This window comes from Pelodiscus sinensis, chromosome 3 (genome assembly GCF_052426305.1).
Source record: "Pelodiscus sinensis isolate ZL-2025 chromosome 3, ASM5242630v1, whole genome shotgun sequence".
In the NCBI taxonomy this organism is placed as follows: Eukaryota; Metazoa; Chordata; order Testudines; family Trionychidae; genus Pelodiscus; species Pelodiscus sinensis.
Window position 1 is genome coordinate 102,951,971 of NC_143054.1, and position 22,047 is coordinate 102,974,017.

General features: G+C 40.0%; 1 protein-coding gene across 8 annotated transcripts in view; it reads left to right on the forward strand.

Annotated features, from left to right (window-relative positions):
• The first annotated feature begins 742 nt into the window (after positions 1–742).
• The window catches only part of ADGRG6 (adhesion G protein-coupled receptor G6), a 164,767-nt gene continuing 143,462 nt past the window's right edge, over positions 743–22,047 (forward strand). For 2 of the 8 annotated variants that reach the window (XM_014580180.4, XM_014580183.4), the window contains exons 1-2: positions 2,183–2,295; positions 9,797–9,897. In XM_014580180.4, the coding sequence (XP_014435666.2) occupies positions 2,246–2,295; positions 9,797–9,897 (151 nt within the window). In that variant the 5' untranslated portion in view covers positions 2,183–2,245. The other 6 variants (XM_075924316.2, XM_075924318.2, XM_075924317.2 and 3 more) reach the window with 6 other exon arrangements.

Sequence of the window (22,047 nt, forward strand, 5' to 3'; positions counted from 1 at the left end):
AAAAATAGAATTTTCTGAATATTGCAGTGTAACAAAAGTGTTTGTTTCTAAAAATAGATGAAACAAACTTGTTTATCCATCCTTATGAAAATGATTTAAAAATTCCAAAACTGTAGTGGAATCCAGTCACTTGGCACAAGGAGCCCTTTTGTTGCTGAATTAGTAGCATTTTCCTAAGTGCCAGGTTCTTTTAAATGTCACTCCACTGGAAGCCATTGCATATACTGTGTATGTCCTCCAGGTAGTATGTACATCCTTGGGTTGGTGAATATATTCCCGTGTCTCCTGTCTCTGGCATATGTGTATGTATTCCAAAGGTGCAGTGTGGGTGTGTTGCTGGCAGAGAAGTAGGGAAACACATTGCAGTGTGTGACCCTGCTGCAATGTGCGGAGTGTGTCTGCGGGAGTGGTGTGTGTCCTAGGGTTGCCTGCCCCTGGAGCAGACTCTCTCTCTGGGGGTGAGGTCTTCTGTGATATTGTTCCCCCACTGTAATGTGCCCTGCTGGAGAAGTGGGTGATAAATGGGTGTCTCTAAGGTGCCCCAGAAGCAGTGGGTGGGTGCTCTCTGTGTAACTCTCAGGTGTTGTGTCCCCACTGTAGTGTGTGTCCCCGGTGACAGGGCAGGGTGTGGTGAATGGGTGGGCGTGTCTGGGCAGCATGTACTGGGTGGGTGTTTCTGGAGTTTGTCCTTGCAGCAGTGGGTGGGTGTTCGTGGAGCACTGAGCGACTCTGAGCGGCTGTCCCCCTCACGCACACACGCTGTAGTGTGTGCCCTCAGACAGCCTGCGGGGGGCGGGCAGCGGGTGTCTCGGGGCAGCGTGCGGTGGGCGGGGTGCCACAGGGGTGTGCACCGTGGGGCAGCGTGTGGCCGGGGTGTGTTTCCGCGGGGTGCGGGGCTGTGTCCCGGGCAGGCTGCGGGGCTCCCAGCTGCCTGAGCACTTTCGCCTGCTGGTGCTTCGGAGCCCGAGCTCCCCGCTCCCGCGCGGCGCGGCGCCTCCAGCCCGGCCTCCGGGTTGTCCCGAGGCGCAGCCACCTGAATAATCTCCCGCCCGCTGGAAGCCGGGAGGCGCCGGTGTAATGTAGAGACCTCCCCACAACCGCCCCCGGCCTCCCGCTCCGCTCAGCGCCCGCCCAGAGCAGTGGCAGCTGCTTGGCCACTTCAGCCCCCGCTTTCTGCCGCCGGGCAAAGCGAGAGGCAAAGCCCGGCCGGACCGGAGGGACCCGGGCTGAGCGGGGTCCGCTCCCCGCTTTAGCAGCCCGCGCGGGACCCGGAGCTGTCTCAGGTGGGCAGGGGCGGCGGGGCTTGCGGGGAGGCGCGAGCGCTAGGCGGCGGCCGCAGCAGCAGGGATGGGGGTTGGCAGGCGGAGGACTGTAAGTTTCGGCTCCAAGTCCCTGCGCTTTCTGCTTCGGGCCGAGGAGTATTTTTAACTTTCGGAACAGCGTGGTAAGGAAGGACTCTCTCCAGCTGCGAGGTCTGTCCTTGGTCTGTGCCTTCATGCATGGAAAGAGGCGAGAGTCAGGCCAGATTTCTTCTTTAGCCCCTGATGAGACTCAGCTTTATTCTGCGCGGAAAGCTAGAGCTAGAAGAATGGACAAAGTCCGTTCACACATGCCAACAGATAGTGCCCTGGCCAGGATCTGGATTTGCTAAGGACGTGTCCTATAAAATCCTGGGAAGACCGATTAAAAATTATTTATAGTCAGCTTGAAGACAAGAAGTTGCTCTTCACTTTCGAGGCAACCAGGGAACATGCCAAATACAATGCCCATTCTTAATGTGCTTTGCGTATGGGGCAGCGTTAATGTTTCTGTGTGAACGCTATCTGGAGCCAAAAGTTCAGCTCTTTGAAAGTGGAGTTCAGATCTAAGAAACAGATCGGCGAGAGGTACTCCTTCTAGCCAACAAGGTACTGTGCCAAAAATAGGAAGGAACAGAAGGGAGGAGGAGGGATCAGGCAGAATAAAAATTTAAGTCCCACTCCTAGCTGTTCCCCACAGTCTCCTTCTGGAAAAGGATTGCTAGATTCCTGCAGCCGTTTGGAAGGAGAGAAAAGGCACCTTTGAAAAGGGTTCGTAGACGCTATCTTTGGTATCTATCCGGTTCAGGGATTAGCCTTTTGGAACTGTAGTGAATCTTGGACAGATTCCCAAGTAGGCGCTTTTCCTTTTGCTCTTATACACAATTAATTGTTGGATTCAGTGCTTCTCCATTACATTCACACCTGGTGCCTATGATAGGAACCGAATGAAAGCATTGACAAAGGCGCAAAGAGTAGATTTCTTTTACAGCACAAGGTAAAGTAATGCCAGAAGAATTATGCTTCAAGAACAAATGTTATGCTAATACAGAGTCACTGCGTTAGTTCTGTGCGGCATGTTAGTAACTTGCAACTCTAGAAAATTCATTGTCGAGGAAAACCCAAGGACCAAGAAGGTATCAGATACAAATGAGCCGTTTTAAATTAAAATGTGTGTGTCTTCCCGGAGGCAGATTAAGTTATTTTCAAGTCAGATGTTTGGCTGGTTCTAAGAACGGTTGTGTATGAGGAGAGTAATCAGAACTATAAAACATGTTTTAAAATGGCATAGTCTGCAGTTAGCAATTTTCAATTAAAATGAGATACTAATATTTAAAGGTACTCTTTTATTAGTGTGCAAGAATTAAAATGCTATATAGTTGTCTCTCACTTGTTGCATTATAACTCCATGGTGATTACATCATAAAAATACTTTTGTTTCATAACTTAAATGAGATGTTTTGAAATTGATGGTATCTTTCTTTTTAAATTTCAAACTGTCAGCAGAATTTTTCTCAGTAGTTTTTCCCATATCAAAGATCAAAGAAAATCCTGTCAATCTGCCTAAGGCAGAATTCACATCCCATTCTGAAGAACTCTGCCCAGGTTTTGAATATGGTTCAGAGTGTATGCAGATATGTCCAGTGTGTTCTGCAGGGGGGAGAGGGAGTATTGGTGCATGAACCCAAAGTTATTGAATTATTTAGTAGTATGTATTTTCCTCCAAAGTTGTGTGCTTCCAAAAATATGCTGACATTGCTTTAGCAGGATATTGTGGATAAAGTGGGGGATTTTTTGGTAGTTAGATTTAGCAAGACCAGCACTAAATTGGTCTTGAACCATGCCAAATTACCATCCATTTATGGTTTAGATAAATTACATTACGATTTTGCTTTTAATGAATTGTGAATACACCCATTGTCTCCTGCATCACAGGAAACAGAAGAACAGTAGCCATGGGTTGCACAGAGTTGGTAGCTAGGGTGATCAACTAACTATGTCACAGAAATATCTAAAATTGTCATTTCACTGAAAATTTGGTAATGCTATTGTAGTCTGTATTTATTATTCTCTGGAACATTTATATTGGCAGAGGATAATTAAAGGTTGTTAAAAACATGTATAAAAGGATAACTATAATGGGATTACATCCAACTATAATGAGATTAATGTAATTGCCAAATTCTGTTTTAGCTTCATGGATTTCTCTGGGGTCACATGCAGGTAACCAGGTGAGGCCAGAATTATGCTCATTGTTCTGAATTTTGTCTAAATTTTAAAGAGTGAGACACATCCCCTTGACCCATGTTCACAGTTGCAGTGAATCTTGGAGGAAAGGAATAATCTGCAACTTTCCTTTTTTTTAAAAACAGACTTGTCACTCTTGTTACAATTTACAGTACAGGTTGGACCTCTATAATCTGGACTTCCCTTGCCTGACAACATCTATTTTCCAGCATCTACTTGGGTGCTTCTGGGTTTGGAGCACTTACAGGGAAAAGCCAGAAGCCTCCTGCTCAGCAACTCCTTCCCTGCCCTCCCAGAGTTTCTATAGTATCACAAATAAGTTCAAGCTCAGAGAGGAAGGGGAGGAGTGGGAACTGGTGAAGAGTATTCGGGGGGAGGAGTGGCAGGGTGCCTGCAGAACCCTGTGGACAAGAGCCAGGAGCACAGCCCTGTAGCTGTTAGTGGGGATCAGGAGTGCAGCCCATTGGCCGCAGGCTCAGAGCTCTCTTGCAGGGCTGCGCTCCTGGATACAGGGCTCCACAACAACCCTACCTCTGCTCCTGAGCCTCTTCCCTCCCCGTCCCATTCCAGCTTGGTCAATGCCAGCTCCTGTGCTGCCACTTGAGCAGAGCACCATTGCCAGTGGCAGAAGAGGGCTGTCATTCTCCTCCACTGGTCTGGCCAGTTCCTTGGTTCAGGACCAGCCCTGCTGGACCAGGGAGGCACAGCCTATATTTACTTAATATACCATTGGAGGGTTTTATTACCTTACCATCTAGTATTCTTGTCTCTCTGTTAGTTACAAATAAAGTCCTACCAAATTCACAAACATGAAAAATACATCATGGATGGTGATGCATCTGGTCTTCCCCCCTTGAAATCTGGTCTTCTGTGTGCTTTCCCCTGTATTATCTTCACTGGGGAGACTAGTATTTCTCAGATTGGGAGTCCTAACTCAGAAGAGGTGCGCAGGGTTTCAGTAGTGCCACACGTATTTCTGTGTTGCCTTCAGAGCTGGGCATATGGAAAGCTGTGGCTGTTGGCCAGGTGAGCAGCTCTGAAGGAAGCACCTCAGCAGCAGAGAAGAAGTAATGGTAGCAGTACTATACCATGGCATCCTTACTTTTATACTGCTGCTGACAATGGCTCTGTTTTCAAAGCCAACAGCTTTTGCTCCCCTGCCATGCAGCTCTGATAGCAGTGTTAACACCATCAGCCATGCAGAAGTAAGGGTAGCAGCACTGCAGAGCTCCTACTATATGAACCCCACACACTTCCGTTCTGGGTCAGGCCTCCAAAATTTCAACATTGTGAAATTTCAGATTTAAATAATTGAAATCACGAAATGTATGATTTTAAAAAAAATACTATGACTGTGAAATTGACCAAAATGGACCATGAATTTGGTAGGACCTTAGTAATGAATATTGAACAACAAAATACAGTCTTTTTTGCTTTTTGAGATGTCTCGAACCTGGAAGACACATTTTTTTCAATGATTAGTCACTAATTTGCTTGTTGAGTTATTCATTTGCTAGTTAGGTACAATTTTATATTTTAATAACTATTAATAATAAATAGAATTAGTATTAAAATAAGCAGGGCTCACCAAGCAGCGGCAAGCCCTGCTCGCCAGCCACGCGGTTCTGCACTCTGCGCATGCACAGATCTTTCTGCGCATGCACAGATCGCTCTGTGCCTGCCCTTCCGCGTTGTAATCTACTCACCACGGGCGAGTAGAATACATTATTTGTCGAGCCCTGAGAATAAGTATATAATGTCTTCATTAAATTGACATGTTAGTATTTAGCACTTCTGCAGAACTTATAATTTTTCATGTTCTTTATAAATATATAATATTTAATGTTAATATTTGCCTTTAGTTCCCTTACTCCATTTCAGAATAATCTGGTAACAGAAGTCATATTGTGAAAGTATCTGAGGGTATGTCTACACTACCTCGTTAATTTGAGCTAGGTAGGCAAATGAGGCGACCGGAGTTGCAAATGAAGCCCGGGATTTAAATATCCTGGGCTTTATTTGCATGTTCCCGTCCGGTCTCCATTTTGAAATTTCACTAGCCCGAACTCACTGCCGCGCGGCTACACGTGGCAGTGAAGCGTTAATTTGAACTAAGTCCTAAGTTCGAATTAACTGTTACTCCTCGTGGAATGAGGAGTAACAGTTAATTCGAACTAAAGACTTAGTTTGAATTAACGTTTCACTGCCGCGTGTAGCCACGTGGCAGTGAGTTCGGGTTAGTGAAATTTCAAAATGGCGACCGGACGGAAACATGCAAATAAAGCCCAGGATATTTAAATCCCAGGCTTCATTTACAACTCCGGTCGCCTCATTTGCCTACCTAGCTCGAATTAACAAGCTAGTGTAGACATACCCCGAAAGAGCAGTTTCATCTGTTCTTTAATCTGTACTGCTTCTGCTTCCTTCATGTGACAAGAGGAGTCATGAAGATAAACAAGTTAAAATTAGTGAGCCAGTGTGTTTTTGGGAGTTACTTGATGTATGTTTGAGATTTCACCAGTAAAAAATCAAAGTAGACACTGATTTACAGTACGGTCTACAGTTTTTAACTGGTGTCCACAGCTACACTGAGTGTCACTCACCTTCCAAAGGTGCAAGAGACGATCACATCTGCTATGCAATGCTCTAAAATGGATCAATGTAGGCCATTTTTTCCAGTGTAGGTTGAAGTGTGCAAGTTCTTTGAGGGGGTCCACAATGAGGTATTTGTTTGAAACATTAAATTATCACAGAATTCTTTCCAGTGTACGTCAAGATTGAAAGAAGATGCTTTAAAACCTATCTTGGAAAATCTTCTAGGTTTCAGACATATTTTGAGAAGGTTCAGGTGGTTCTCATGAATTGGAAAGTTTAGGTTGGCCATGGGTTAACTATATTCACAAGAATTATGGATTTTGTAGGTGAGTATATGTGCCAAAGCAGGCAATCATTGTATAAGAGTTGATTTTAATGTTCTTGTTATGGTTTTCATTGCAGCATTAAATTGCCTGCCTAAAGATGAGTATATAAGCTATCTGCCCAGACTGGTGTCCGATATTCAGCAGCCAAGGATACCAGTGCTAGAGTAATTGTTTGAAATATGCATGCGTTGGCACCTGAGGTTGTGTCCTCAAGTTTTTGGACAAGACTAGCCCTTGCTTTTACTTTTTTGCTTTTCTTTTTGAGATGGGCTTTATAACTCAAAATTCTGTCCAAGGTTCAGACAGGGTTTATTTCAGACCTGTTGACTTCCTTCCTGTGGTTCTTTGGCAGCATTGTTGTTTAGGCCAAAGACTATTATTTAGGTTTTGGAGCACTGGCATGGAATTTCCCATATTGAAAATATTCTATCATTAACATAAGAAGAGAGGAAGTGTGTGATGGTGATGGGGTCTTTGCCTGGTACCATAAGTGTAAAGTCCTGTTGAAAAAGTTAACCGGTTAAACATTACATGGGGCTCTGGCCAGGCTCACTGCTCCATTCTGATTAACCCTTTACATCACTAGTTGTTGTTAGTGTAAATAAATTTATGCAAAATTATCCCAGATAAGTCATTAACACAGATTTTGAATACTAAAGTAGCCAGTATAGATCCCTGTGGTAGACCATCATTGAGAGAGTGTGCTTTGCTGATTTGTTCATTCAAAAGGACACTCTATTTTTGGTTGGTCATCACAGAGTGGTATAATGCTATGGTATCTGATGACTCTTGATGCCTTGAGCAAGAGCCCATATCTCTACACCTTGGATGGAGGAGGTAGAGTGGGGGTAGGGCCTCGAGAGAAAGGGAGGTGGGGATTCATGAGCAATCCATGACTATTACAACAGAGTTCTGGCCTTTAGGAACTATAACTGTACTACTCCCCCCACCCCATGTATTTATTAATATTATTAATACATTTTCTAGAATCAGTTTAGTTTGATCAGTTTTGAGAGAAGCAGAACAGCATGAGACTTTTTAGAAGTAGGTGGATGTAATTAGGTGGATTTAGCTTGGTACTAAGCACTAGAAACTCCTTGATTTGTACTCCTTTTGCTGCATGGTCTTGAACAATTTGCAGTCCTATACTTGTGTCACAGAGGTCCCAACAGTATTACTGGGGTATTCAGAACTACAAGTTATAAAGATAAGATGGAGACAGAAACAAGTTTCTTTCTTCAAAGTCCACTGGAATTGCTCTGATTGTTTGACAGACTGGCAATGCTACCTCTCCTTAGAAATTCAGCCTAATAGTTCTGAGAGTTCTACTGGTATTAGTGAAAGTATCACACTAACATTTTACTCTGTCCGTGGCTTCCATTAAAAATTCAACGCTTAATTTTTGTAGAAATAACAGTATCTTCCTCTACATGAAATAGAAGATACCATGTTATAGTCACCACCCCAACTAGCAAATGTTGAGGTTTAAATTACACCATTGTATATATGATTTATTTTGCTATCTTCTGATCAACAGCAACATTTTAGGAGAATACTTAGGGGATTTACATATGTAGGAAAATTATTTTTTGCATATTGTACAGCTCCCTAAGTCTTGACATTCTCTTTTCTGAGATGCTTACAAGGATTTATGGGCCACTGAGTTGGAGTACAATATTTCTATTGTCTAATAATCTGTTTATTCTTCTGTGTCTGGCTTCGTCAAAGGGATTCTTGTATTTCAGAACCCTGGGCCTGAATGTTCTGTGCTTGTCTTTAAAACTTGTTAAATGTAGTTTTACCATATCTTAGAAAAATAAATGTGCTTCAAGCTAATAATTTTAAACAACTTTAATAAAGAACTGGACATTTTTGTAGCTATATACTTATATTAAAGTACAGGAGTTAGGTTTTCCTACAATCCAATTGCAACAGTTGATCTCATAAAATGTTATTTACCTGGGTGTGTAGCATATTCAGGTTGCTGATTTGAAGAACTATTACTTTTAAGCTTGGGAAATTAATTGTTTCATTATGGTTGATTATTTTAGGATTCTGTACTCATCTAGACTTGTTTAAATGTTTTCCTTTTAGAAGCTAGAAAAGCCATTTAATGGACAAGATTATAAATTTACTCCGAGCTTTCATTAATAACAGTTTTAAAACAATATATGTGGAGTGAGAGGCGAGGGGTGGGGGAAAGATTTTCATATGTTCAAAAATGTCAGGCTTTTATAATATGTGTTTTAATAACTGCCTGGTTTCCCCCCTGCCCCCCCCCCCCCCTCCAACACACACAACTCAGTCACATTCTCTCCTTGAAATAACTGAACAATTTCTTACTGGAAAAATGCCCGTTATAGCCTATCAGTACCAAATAAGCTGGGAATGGAATGGGTCAATATAATACTGTATGTGAGATGCCGTTCACTATTTCTTGTTTTCTGTTGCTTTTTGCTGAGTTATTACACAGAGAAAGCAATATAATAGGTTACAATTAATTTTGGATCCATGATTGTATCTCCATAGTAAAGATTGGGACTAAGTTTCATTATAAGCCTTACTTCTTGCTTGTACACCTTCCCCACCCTGTAATTTTAGCTAGGAAAATTTTGATATGGTCTGAAACTTGTCATATATGCTTCAAAGAAAAAATTCAAATAGAATTGTGTCTGAACTATTTTTGTATTTATTGTATTATGTAGTAATAATCTAATTTAAGTGAAAATAGGATTGGGCCTCTGGACTTGGACAGACAGAAACAAAATATTTTAAAAATTAAGGTTGCTTAATTTTTTACCTACTGTGCAGTATGTAAAACAAGGAATGCTACAGCTATAAAAATATTATGACTCAAAAGTGTAGGAAGGAACAGTTATGCAAAGATAGGTAGCTATTCAAATACACTCTTCATATTTTCTGTAGTACATGTCAGCGCATTGTAGGTTTCAAAAAGAACATTAACTCTGCCCATGTATACTTCTCCAGTATCAGTATACAGACTATATCCATCTTACATCCATCCATCCTACATATTTTGAATAAGGGCCACAAAGTGTCACACAGAACCACTCGCTCACCATGCATGGCATAACCATAATCCATATTATACATTGCCTGTATATTATAGATCAGAGATGTGAATGCCTTTTCTCTTACCTCCTCCCCATAAAAGATTGGAGACAGCACTCTTTTAAAGTGAGATTTTTAAAAATTCCATGTCTTTCATCTGCTGCTGTAAAATAAGTTAAATAACAATATCTTAATTAGTACAGAAAAAAAGCAAGTTTTTGCTTATTTATCCTAAATTGATGCATTCTTACTTCACAGAATGTCCCCTGTGAATGGAGTCTGGCGCTATCACTGGAAATGGAAGCTGAAGCATCTTCTATATTTATCTACTATCTACATTATAGGTGTGCAGGATGTGGGTAAGTGAGCAAATTATCATGTCTTTCATATAGAAAGATCCAGGCCCAAATTTGATGATTAAGAGGTATTCTTATGTCTGTCTCTACTGTGCATTTCTGTTATTTTCCTAATTTAATATTTTGATCCACTGTAATGTGATAATTTGAATTATATGCTTGACACATTCTTCAGATTTTTCTTTGTAAGTTCTTGCATCTTTTTCAATTTTTTGATTCATTTCTGCTTCAAAGAATAAGGTGTGATCCTTTAATATTTTTTTCCAAATAGTGGGGTGGAAATGTGTGTGTATAATGTAGTGATTCTTCACATCACAAATAAGTTGATATTAAAAACTTTAAATATAAGATGATGATGAGTAACCTTAAAATATTTTGTGCACATGCAATCTGAATAATAGAAAAATTGCTTCAAAAATCCATCAGAACATAGACCAATCAATCGTGTGCAGTGCATTTAATTAAAACTCAAACCTTGTCAGTGTGTAGAAACTGGTGAGTGTAGAAATTTGTAATATCTTACGATTGTTATCAGTAAACTGAAGACCCAAAGATTTGATTTAGCAAATGCATTTTCCTGACCATCAGTGCAAACAGTATTTTAGGAGTTACAGCTGCTTTGTTGGAAAAAAACCTCTACAGTTTACGGAACAGTTCTGGAGCATAAGAAAACCTTGGAGCAGGTTGTGGCATACTAATTCCATATCAAATGGGCAATTTTCCAATTACTGATTTCCCGCTGGAAAGACCATACTAAATATGAAAAATAGAGTGAAATATATAGAGATGTTCTGGATTTTTAAATTTAGAAAGTACTGAGCTCTGAAATTTTATCAGAGGTTATGTATTTGTTAAAGTGTCCAAGCTACACATTCATAGATCCAAATGCACAATGGTTTAAGTGATGTACTTTTAAAAAGTCTATAAAATATTATAGACATAAGTCTACATTTGGGGCCAGATTGTCTGCTGTGTCTGAGTAGTGCTCAGCACAAAAGGAGTGTGCTAAGGTCTTATTTGAATCCCCGTGATCTTGAGCTGTCCAGCTGCCAATGAGATCCTTAGTATAAAATAAACCAACTAAAGAACTGTTCTAATGTGTCTGGATGTGTCTGAATGCTGAGGCATAAGAATGTGTCAGACAGTCCCTATAAACTGGTCCTTGGAAGGGTCCAGAGCCACTACAACAACTCTGCACTGCTGCCAGATCCCTCGCTCGGAGGGGCTCATTAGCCAGTGGCTGTCTACACCAACTCTATGGCTACTTAATATCAATGGAGTGGGAGAGAGAAGCCAAAATGCCCTTGATAATCTAAGGGACAAGATAGGTGAGATAATATTGTTTGTGGAACCAACTTCTGTTGGTGAGAGAGACAAGCTTGTGCACTTATGCAGTGCTCTTCTTCAGGTCACCATTAGAAGTTGGTCCAATAGAAGATGTCACCCACCTTGTCTCCCCAGTATTCTGGGACCAACATGACTACCACAGTGCATATTTCTTAACTGAAAATTTTGTTTCAAAAACCCCTGATCTGATACTTGTCAATTTTTGTGTTTCTGTTTATTGTTTTTCCTGGATCTTTCAACTAAAAAGAGAACCAGGACTCAAATGATCTTTTGACCCCTTTATTGCTATTGGAAAGTGAATGTGCATAGGCAGGAGTTTTCTATTGTACATTATTTTTCAATTAATGGAGCATCAGATCATCAGACACTTTAGGTAGTAGAGATATAAGATAGGCCAGGAATATCCAAATTCCATAGACAGATATGTTTGCTGTTCAGTGATGAGGTAAGTCACAAGCATCCTTTGTTGTTAACACTCTTTTGAAATGAAAATGAGACATTTGCATCTCCAGTGATGTCATTTTATTGGATCTGTCTTCAGACCCTTGGGTTTTCATTGTTAATGCTGTCCTTATAACCTGCAGGTGTGTGTGTCTCCTTTGTTAGGCTATAATCTAGAGCTGCAATAGACAGACTTCCCCTCCCATTTCTTTGTACTTTTTAATGGTTTTGTTGTGTGAGGGGTACTAAGCAGCTGACACCAGGCCTTTTAAATCATTACAGATTATCTTTGACAAGTTTTTTCTGTTAATAAAGATGTATGTCATTTTGGTTTTGGACACACATGGTACCCAGAATATTAATGTAATCTTAAATACTATTGAAGTTAATGAAATAGAACAGTGATTTTCAAACTGTGGTTTGGGACCCATGCCTCATTTTAATGGGATCATCAGGGTCAGCATTAGACTTGCTGGGACCTGGGGTTGAAGCTGAAGTCTGACCCCCAGTCCCAACACCCTGGATGGCAGGGCCTAGGATATACTCGCTCCCCCATGATCATTAGTAACTTTCTTCCCAAAAGGGGGTCACAGTGAAATGAAGTTTGAGAATCTTTGAATCAGAATGAATACCTATAAAATAGTCACTAATGATCTTTCATCTCAGAAAGCTATTGATTTTTTGCATGTTGCATATCAGAGGCTAGATATGTTCAAATATAATAATCATATGCCTTTTTCATGGATTCACTATAGGGCTGATAACAGAGTTTTTAATCAGGGTGGCTTAAATCCATCCTATTTATATAGCTGAGAGACTCTGGAGTCCTTGGCTTTATATTTGTGAAATACAAAAGTTGGTCCCCTGAATGCTGGCTACCTATATTTTGGTTCAGCATTTGGGAAACTGGGAGATGCAGATACATTATATCTCATGGTATGACTATTCTTTTCTATAAAGACCCTGCATTTGGGAAGTGACACAGAGTGATTGGCATAATATAAGGACACTTTTAGTGATGAGATATAAAAGTTTGTCTTTTTTTTTACACGTCTTAAATAAGGCGGAAGTAGTTTGATATAGTGAAGTAAAAAATGGGGGGGGGGGGGCATTTAATTGCCTTAGAAGCATATAAATAACCTTTCAACAAGAGTTCAGTTAGATCACTTTTCAGTTGTGCTAGTTGTGAATACATAGGAAGATGTATGATATTTAGGATAGGATTGATTCTAGGGCTTTCAATCACAGTTAATGCAATCAACTCAAAAAGCTTATTCGTAATTAAAAAATTAAGTATGATTAATCACGCTCTTATACCATAGAATACCAACTGACAAGTATTACATATTTTTGGATATTTTTCAATATTTTGATTTCTATTACAATACAAAATACAAGTGGATAGTGATTACTTTATATTATTGTTTTATTACAAATACAGGCAGTCCCCCGGTTACATACAAGATAGGGACTATAGGTTTGTTCTTAAGTTGAATTTGTATATAAGTCGGAACTGGCTCCAGATTCAGCCGCTGCTGAAACTGATCAGTGGCTGACTACAGGAAGCCCTAGTCAGAGTTGCTCTGCACCTGGCTTCCTGGAATCAGCCGCTGATCAGTTTCAACAGTGGCTGAATTTGGACTCCTGGGACAGAACAGCTGGGGGCACTGCCGGGTAGGTCCCCGAAGGACCAACCCGGCAGCACCCCAGCTGCTCTACCCCAGGCGTCCCGCAACAAAAGCCTGGTCTGCTGGGGGGGGGGGGCACTAGTTGTGCCCCCTCCTCCCCCAGCAGACCAGGGAGACCCGAGCAAAGCGGCGGAGGCGCAGAGGTCCCGCCGCCTCTGTGGCTTTGCTCCTGTCTCCCTGCTGTGCTGAGGGGGAGTCAGGGAGACCCAAGCAAAGCCGCACAGGCGGCGGGACCCTGCTGCCCACGCGGCTTTGCTCCTTTGCTCCTGTCTCCCTGCTGTGCATTAGCTGTGCACAGCAGGGAGACAGGAGCAAAGCCGCAGAGGCGGGGGACCCCGCCGCCTGTGTGGCTTTGCTCCGGGGCAAAGGAGCAAAGCCGCACGGGCAGCGGGGTCCCACCGCCTGTGCGGCTTTGCTCAGGTCTCCCTGCTGTGCTGGGGAGTCCCCCCCCAGCACACCAGGGAGACCCGGAGCAGCTTTTCTCGCCCCGGAGGATGCGGTGGCGGGACCGCTGTGCTCTGGGCGGTCCTGCTGCCCACGAGCTCTGGGGCGAGAAAAGCCCCGTTCGTAAGTGCGGATCCAACGTAAGTCAGATCCTCGTAAGTCGGGGACTGCCTGTATATGCACTGTAAAATGATAACATAAATTATATTGAATTGAAAAATTCACCTAGTACAAGTACTGAAGAGCAAGGCTTAATCAATTTTAATATTATGCGGGATGAAGAAAAGATATTTAAAAATAAATATACATAGAAAACAACTGTAGTAACAGAAGTTACATACTATGGCCCCTAGTACTGCTATAATTGAACCACTGTCGTGGAAGCTGATATCACAGACAGTACCCAACCTATGGCAGGTGCTGATTTGAAACCCTTTTTATGTGAGTTGATATTGTTCCATTGACTTCAGTGGGTTTTCAGTGAGCCTCCCTAGAACTAGCTGTAGGGAGAAGTGTGACAGTGTGTCATGTAGTTCAGTTCATTGGACATTGGAGTGTTTGGAACCATGTTTCTCTTTCTAGTGACTATTTAAACATATGTATTATTTGTTTGTATTCTTTAAGAGAAGGGGGCTGGAAAGAGGATTCCCTTAAGTTTTTTACTTCCCCATAAGTTGAATAGAAAGGAGCAGAGGCCAGGGGGTGATCTAGAAATACACAAACTGGAAGTCAGGTCAGCAGATCAGAGGGATCATCCATATGTAAAATATCTAGGTACTAGTTTGGGATGTGATCTCCAAGTGAGAAATACAGGAGCCAATTCTTGGGTGTCTGGGAATAGGGGTGAGTGTAGTTAATAGTGGATTAGAGTGCCCACTTATATAAGGATGTGAGGCAGGTCTTGTGTTGAATCTTTCCCTCTCTGCCTGCCTCTATGAACAGGAGTCTGTGGGGAACCTGTTGGAAGGAGAGGGAACAAGGCAAAAAGCATGCTCGATACGGATAATGTGTATTAACAGGGAAAGCTAGTTCTGTACCCCTTCTGTGGAAATTGATTCAGCTTTATCTATAACTGCCTACACAACTCAGGAAATATGTATTTGCAATTATTCTGAACCAGTCTACCAGCCTAAACAAGGGCCAAAAATCTTATCTCCAAGTGAGTGCTAAAATAACTACAAGCAGAGTTACTTATCATTCTCCCTCCTACCATATGTGCTTTAAGGAGTGAATTGCCAAGAAACTATCCAAATCATTAAGTGTAATTCTGCATATACAGCTGAGAGGCGGGGAATGATTTGATAAATGTATTACTAATACTTGTGAAAATTCATAATGGTGTCACTGGGGTAGTGATAAGTGTAATACATACTGCATGGACGCTGTGTGTAAGTGGAAATGACATTTTTCTGACTCATACACACATAGAGCATTGAGTGCTTAAAAAGTTAGGAAACCTGAAGAAGTTTTATTAAAGCAGAAAGTATCTACTTTCTTGCTGGCTAAAGGAAGAATATCTGATTTCTCAACTTCCTTACACACACACGCACACACGAGATGTGTATGTGGAATTGGAGAAGTCACATGATAATGAGATTCTTTATAACAGTTCAGAAACACTTTCATTTGTCCTCCTTCCCTGTTAATATTTCCCTCCACATTTTGATGTAGTCCAAAGCGACATCAAAGTAGAGTTTTATGCTGTATTTGTTTAATGGCTAGATTTCTCCTGATACCATATCTAAACTTATATCTTTTGCTGAAAGCTCTGAGTTGTCTCTTTTTATACACCCTGCCTTGAACTGCTAATTAATGTGAAAATAAATCACAGCTGGGATGATTTGTGCAGGAAACAGCCTCTTATCTTTGTTTATTTTTTTTTTAACAATACATTTTGATGGAACTGATTATTATCTCCCTTGAAGTGTTTTGAACTAATTTTATTAACCATGAAAATATTACTTAAAAGATGATGGATTTCCCCTCTCTGATGTGCAACTCTAGCCAGAAAGCAGAATGTAGTCAAATAGCAATGAAAATTCTAAGCTGAAGAGGATTTGGCAACACATGGTCTATGCCTTCAGCTGATTTTTTTTGTTCCACGGTAGTTAGAAAAAAGGACTGTATATAAATAAACCAAGGGATGAAAGCATCTGTCAGGAAGGGTAGTAATATTTTTAAAGCACCTGTTGAAGAATATGCCTTGAATAAAGATTCTCTGCTTATCCCATCAAATGTGGTTTGTGGGATATAGTGTTTGCTATATGTACTTTACATATGATGTACTGTTTGCTCCTAGTAGCAAAGCAAAGAATAAAACTCAAGTATCCTGACTCATAGTTCAGTCCAATAGGTCACATTGTGTCTCACAAAACTTATGATATAAAAAGTTGCACAAGTTGCTATAGTCCTTATATGTTCCCCTAGCAGGATGAATGGCCTTCATTTCAATTTGTCCCTCATCAGTCTTTTAGAATTTTACTTCCATCTTATGAATTATTGGCATCAGAAATATTGGACCATAAAGCAAAGATTTTAGTTGAGAATAGGACAGTCCCTCAAGTAAGAAATGATGAGTATATAAAGCTAACAAGTTTGCCAAATTCATATTCATACAAATAAATATCTTTAAAATGAAATAAGTAATGGATAGATGAGAAAAACGTCTAATTTCAGAAGCCTGCTACCATTTTAACTCTGGTATCACTAAAGTCAATATTTGTCAATAAATTTAGGTCCCAATCTTGCAGACACTTACTCACATGCCTTATATTACTAATCTAAGCAATTTCATAGGATGTTGCATCTGCCTACAAAATGGGGATTGCTCATGTGCATGTTCAGTGGTTCAGAGCCTCATAGATCACTGTCTGGTAACTGAGAGTAAATGCTAGATATTAAAGTCAGCTTTTTATCACAGCTGCCACATTGAGATACCTGAGATAATAAAAATTTTCCTTTATACAAACTACATGGACTTTACTAAAAATAAAAGACTTTTATTTTACAAAAAATTGAAACAGAGTGAAAGAATTTTAGTCACGGCTGAAAAAATAGAAAATACAGCAAATTACTCATTCGGAGTTTAAGATTTTATATAAATACACCTGAATAAATAAAAAGTCACACTTGCTATTCCTCTGGCTGCTGCTCTGTCAGTATTTTCTCCATTCCGCACATCTAAAAGAAAAAAATAAAGTTGGCTAGGCATGGTCTGTAAAACATTTTCCATGCAGTTAACTAAAAATATCTATGCACACAAAAATACATTGCAAGGATAATACAGTACTTTAAAATGACACAATGAACAACCTCCCATCACTGCCTGTGAACCACTCTATTGCCCCAAAATCAGTTTCAAAAGAAGCATTAATGATGGGTAGAGGAGAGTCTGAACAACTCTACCCCCACTTCAAGCATTCAGACCTGGCAGGTTCTTCTAATGAGAAACCAAGTTTTCCAAAGGAACAAAAATGGTATTTGGCCATTACAACCCAGTAAAATCTACAATGTAGTAAGTCAAAATTTAGAGGTTTTGAGGTTCATAGGTATGCTGAGCACCCGAAATCAGATCAAACCCATAATAATATTTAAGCAATAGAGTACAAGTCATACTGGAATTCTACAAAGTGCCTTTCCAGCACTCTTTTATGGTGTTCCAGTACTTACAATGGTACTACTACTGGAATGGTGTTCTGACATGTCACTATTTAGAACCCAAGTACTGCTAGGCAACATAGCCTCTTCACAGACCTCAATCAAGACTAGTGTTCCTTGCTGAGACACACCCTGCATCATGTCACTGCAGAGTGAATCTCCCATTGTGTCTTTGTTCTTTTATATTATTAGGAACAAGTATTTTTCGAAATAACAGGTGCGCTATTTTGCCATCCCAGTAAACCTCGTTGCACAAAGGATAAGGGATGGCTCAAAATAGCACGTTATTTTGAAATTTGGTGCTCTGTAGATGCGACAAATTTCAAAATAAGCCGTTTCAAAATAGATTTGAGATAAGATGCGCAATTTGCATAGTGCATCTTATTTCGAGTTTAGGGTGCAATGTAGAGAGCCAAAGAGAATACTGGCACCTGTTATTGGCAGAAACTGTGCACCCCAAATTGTAATTGCTGTCTGCTGAAACTTAAGGACAGAAACAGAGTGTCCAACTAATCAAATTACTCTCCCCCTCCAAAAAAAAAAGTACCAATTGTGAACTTATCAGTTTTAGTAATAAAAAAGATCAACCAAAATGTACCCTTCTTGTAGTATTTTTCCTGTCTTTCATTTTGGATTTTGCCCCACTGTCTCTCATATTTGGACCTTTGAAGTTTGAGAAGCACATTCAGAATTGTTTTCAGTTTTTAGGAAACAATTTTATTTTACTTGAGGCTAGTTATTCTCAAGATTTCCCTTTCTGTGGTGTTCCTCTCATCACTTTCAATTCTGTAAACTTTCTGTTACGTAAGTTCTAGGTAGAATCAGTAGTTTCTCAATTCTGTGTTGGATTGTTGACCACATGGCACTTGAACCTGTAGGGCTTATTTTAAAAAACACATTTTAGGCAATATAATCATTCTTTATAGTAACTCTGTTGTTTGTTTAATATTCCAAAACTACTGGAATAATATTTTATAGTTAAAATTTAAAATGTTTACTAATTCATGGATACTTATACATTTATTTTACCTTTATTAATGAATGTAGTCCTAAAATATTTGTACAGTTAAAAATGTACTTAATATGTTTGTGAATCATTTTGCATGGTTTTCTTTAGGTCCTATCAAAGTTTAGGTTTCAGTCCTGAAAGTACTTATTCTGGGCATTCAGATGTAATTCCATTGTCCTCAGAGAACCAACTCATGGAAGTAAGTGCTACACCCAGTAGTAAATATGTGCAGGATTGGGCCCTTACATAGCAAGAAATAATAGAAATAGGGAAAGAGCTGAATACAACTGGTCTGATTATTAACACGGTACAAAATGATCACGTTTTTTTCTAAGTTCCAGCTTTTTTCCATTATGAATACAGTTCAAGATGGGTGTCAGACAGGATACTGCAACTCCCCATGTTGAACAGAGTTTGTTTTGTTCAGATACATGCTCTGGCTGCTCACTGTTCTCGTAATTAATGGTGCAGTGACAAACCCATTTTATCAAGCTGAGGTCATCTTTTATCAGAACTCTGTTATGAGGTGGAGAAAAAGACTTCATAGCTGAAGTCATCACAGAGGCATTTGTGGCAAGAGACAGTTCTGAGTGCTTGCTTATTTTTTTAGGTAGAGGGGATGGAATGAGGGCGTGAGGTTATGGCTATACAAGAGAACCCTCCTGGCAGTGTAAGTAATCCATCCCCAGTGAGTAACAGCAGTTATGTCGGTGGGAAAAGCTCTCTCACTGACTTAGTGCTGTCCACACCCAGCATTTACATTGGTGTAACTTATGTCACCCAGCAGAGGTAACTTATTCACTCCTTTTAGTGAAAGAAATTATACCAACATACGTGATAGTATATAGACATAACCTCAGTGTGTGTTTCTCATTTCCTGTCTGGAATTTTCAGGAAACAATTATTAACTGTATTTGATTTAAAAATCTTTTCTTCAGTGTCTATTTTTCCAGTTCTCCAGTATATTAACATACTTCATTTTTGATATGACAAAAGCTGATACCACTCAGGAACCATACTTTACTCACAACAATACTCCCAAAGACTATGGACATGGTTTTGTGGAATTAAGTCTAAAATTGCTGCTTCCCATGCTGGAATAAAGTTGGGTATATTCACGTGTTCCCCCGACCTTGGGCAATTGATCTCAAAAGACTGATTTGATTGTTTCTGAGTTTTTTTTTCTTTATAAAATATTGTTATTATTTAAGAAATCAACCATATAATATACATTTAAAAAATTAAAACAGGAAAAATGATAGTTTTAAATGAAAGCAGAATTGGTTAAAAAAGAAAAATGGGAAGCTGTTTTGTTTCTTAATTTCTGTGTGTCATATGAGGAACTGGAGTTGCTGCAATAGCAACATTTTTCTATAAATAAGCTAGCAAAATTGGGTGGTACAAAAAGATCAGGTTGTATGGTTTCCTGTATTATAAACTTACATACAGCTCTTCTTTGGATTGAGGAAATGTGCTTAGAATGTCAGTTAATACAAGGTGGAACAGGCTGCGTAACACAATGGGTCTCAAAGTTTTTGTGTTGGCAACTCCTTTCAGATAGCAAGCCTCTGCGTAGACCTTCCTTATAAATTAGAAACACATTTTTATATTTAACACTATTTCAATGCTAAATGTGTTAGCATTTAAACAACTGTTAAACAACCCAGTTGTTTAAAATGAATTTATGTTTTCTCACCCCCTTTTAAATTAATATTAAGCCACACTTTTATCAAATTATTGTTATGAGATAAAGAGTTACTTTTTAAAAAAATAGTTGCAGTGTCTGCTCTGAAAAAATCCCTGACATTGACTGTTATTTGAAAATCTGCCTGGACAGAAGATGGAGGCTTAAAAAAAGAAGCAATGTCTTAGACAACCCAGCTGTATGGTAACCCTAGATTACCTCACTCTAATATTCTGATATCCTGGGACTGACACAATTAGGGTATGTCTACACAGCAAAGTTATTTTGAAATAACAGCTGTTATTTCAAAATAACTATCCTAGCATCTACACAGCCAAACTGCTATTTCAAAATTAATTTGAAATAGCAGAGCACTTATTTCGAATTTGGTAGACCTCATTCCACGAGGAATAATGCCAAATTCGAAATAGCTATTTCAAAATAAGTGCTGTGTAGACACATATTAAAATAGGGGGCCTTCAGCCTTCCCAGGGTGCCCTGGTGGCCACTCCAGGCTCAACCAAGAACACTCCTCTCCCTCCCTCCTCCCCAGAGCCCTTAAAGGGGTAGACTTCTGTGCCAGCTCCAAGACTGCCAGCCCAAAGCCAGCATTCACTGCCTCTGACCCACTGGCTCCAAAACATGAGCCAGCAAGCCACTGGCAGCCAGCTCTCCACCGCTCCCCAGGAGCAGTCTGCCAGCTCCCAGGAGCCTGATAGGGGCTGGAGAAGGTGGGCGCCTTCCTGGTCCGGGGTGGAGATCATGGACCTTATTCAGGGTTAGGGGGGACTTGACTGACTGCTAAAGACCCTAATGCACAAATCTCATTGGAGGCATTGATATTAAATTATTTTAGCCACTTTCATTCAGATTTAATGCAGGATTTCCTATAAATACTTGCACAATAATGCCCTGGTTTTCAGCAATGCTGAGAACCTGAGATTCAATTACTTCATTGGGAGCTACGGGTGCTCAGCACTACTGAAAAGCCAATACTAAGAATACAAAACTGTCTTCATATTTGTATAATACCTATTTTCATCTAATTAGCTCTGGCATTGTGCTAATTATCTGTGTTCTGATTCCAGTAATCCTCTGTTAAATAAGCTTTACGGAACCTTACTGGTCATTGGTCAGTATTTGGCAGAGCCAATAAAGTAGTCAGTTGAATCTGACCATCCATCCATGTTTCTACCTATTCATCCATGTATAATCTGGTTGTTTTTAATCCTAACTTACAGAGAAAGGCTTTCTTCACCCTGTTGAGCAAATTAATTTTGATTATATTGGGATGAAAGATTTGTTGTAGTTCTACAATAATTTCACTATGCTGTGTTGGCTGCTGATTGTAGAACTGTCCAATAAGGGCCAAATGCTAATCTCAGATATTTGGTGTGCAGCGCTTCTTATCTTAATTTATCAGCTACTGCTTTTGTTCACTTGAGTTTCATAAAGTATTTCACAAACATCTTGCATCAGCAGGGAGCCAAGGCATTGTACCAAAGAAAATAAAAACCTAATCTTTTGGCAAATTATACTCTTTCTCATTATAGCTGTACTTAGTGACCCATTTAAAAAATTCATAGTTAGTTTAAGGCATCTTGTCACCATGATAGAAAATAAACCCTTCACAATTTAAAAACAAAAAGTGGTTGAAATCAGAGTCAGGCCAATGAAGTTAAAAGATATTAGGCCATAATTTTATTTTGGATAATATTTTAACCTGTCCTCTCAGAGATAAAGGGAACGTAAATTAATTTGCAGCAGTTGATGGAAGTTAAAATAAATGACAAAAGGAACAATTAATTCTTAGACAGTTTGCACTGTATAAGTTTATGATATTTTTATTTCTTTATTTAAAATACAGTTCCAGTTGATAGTTC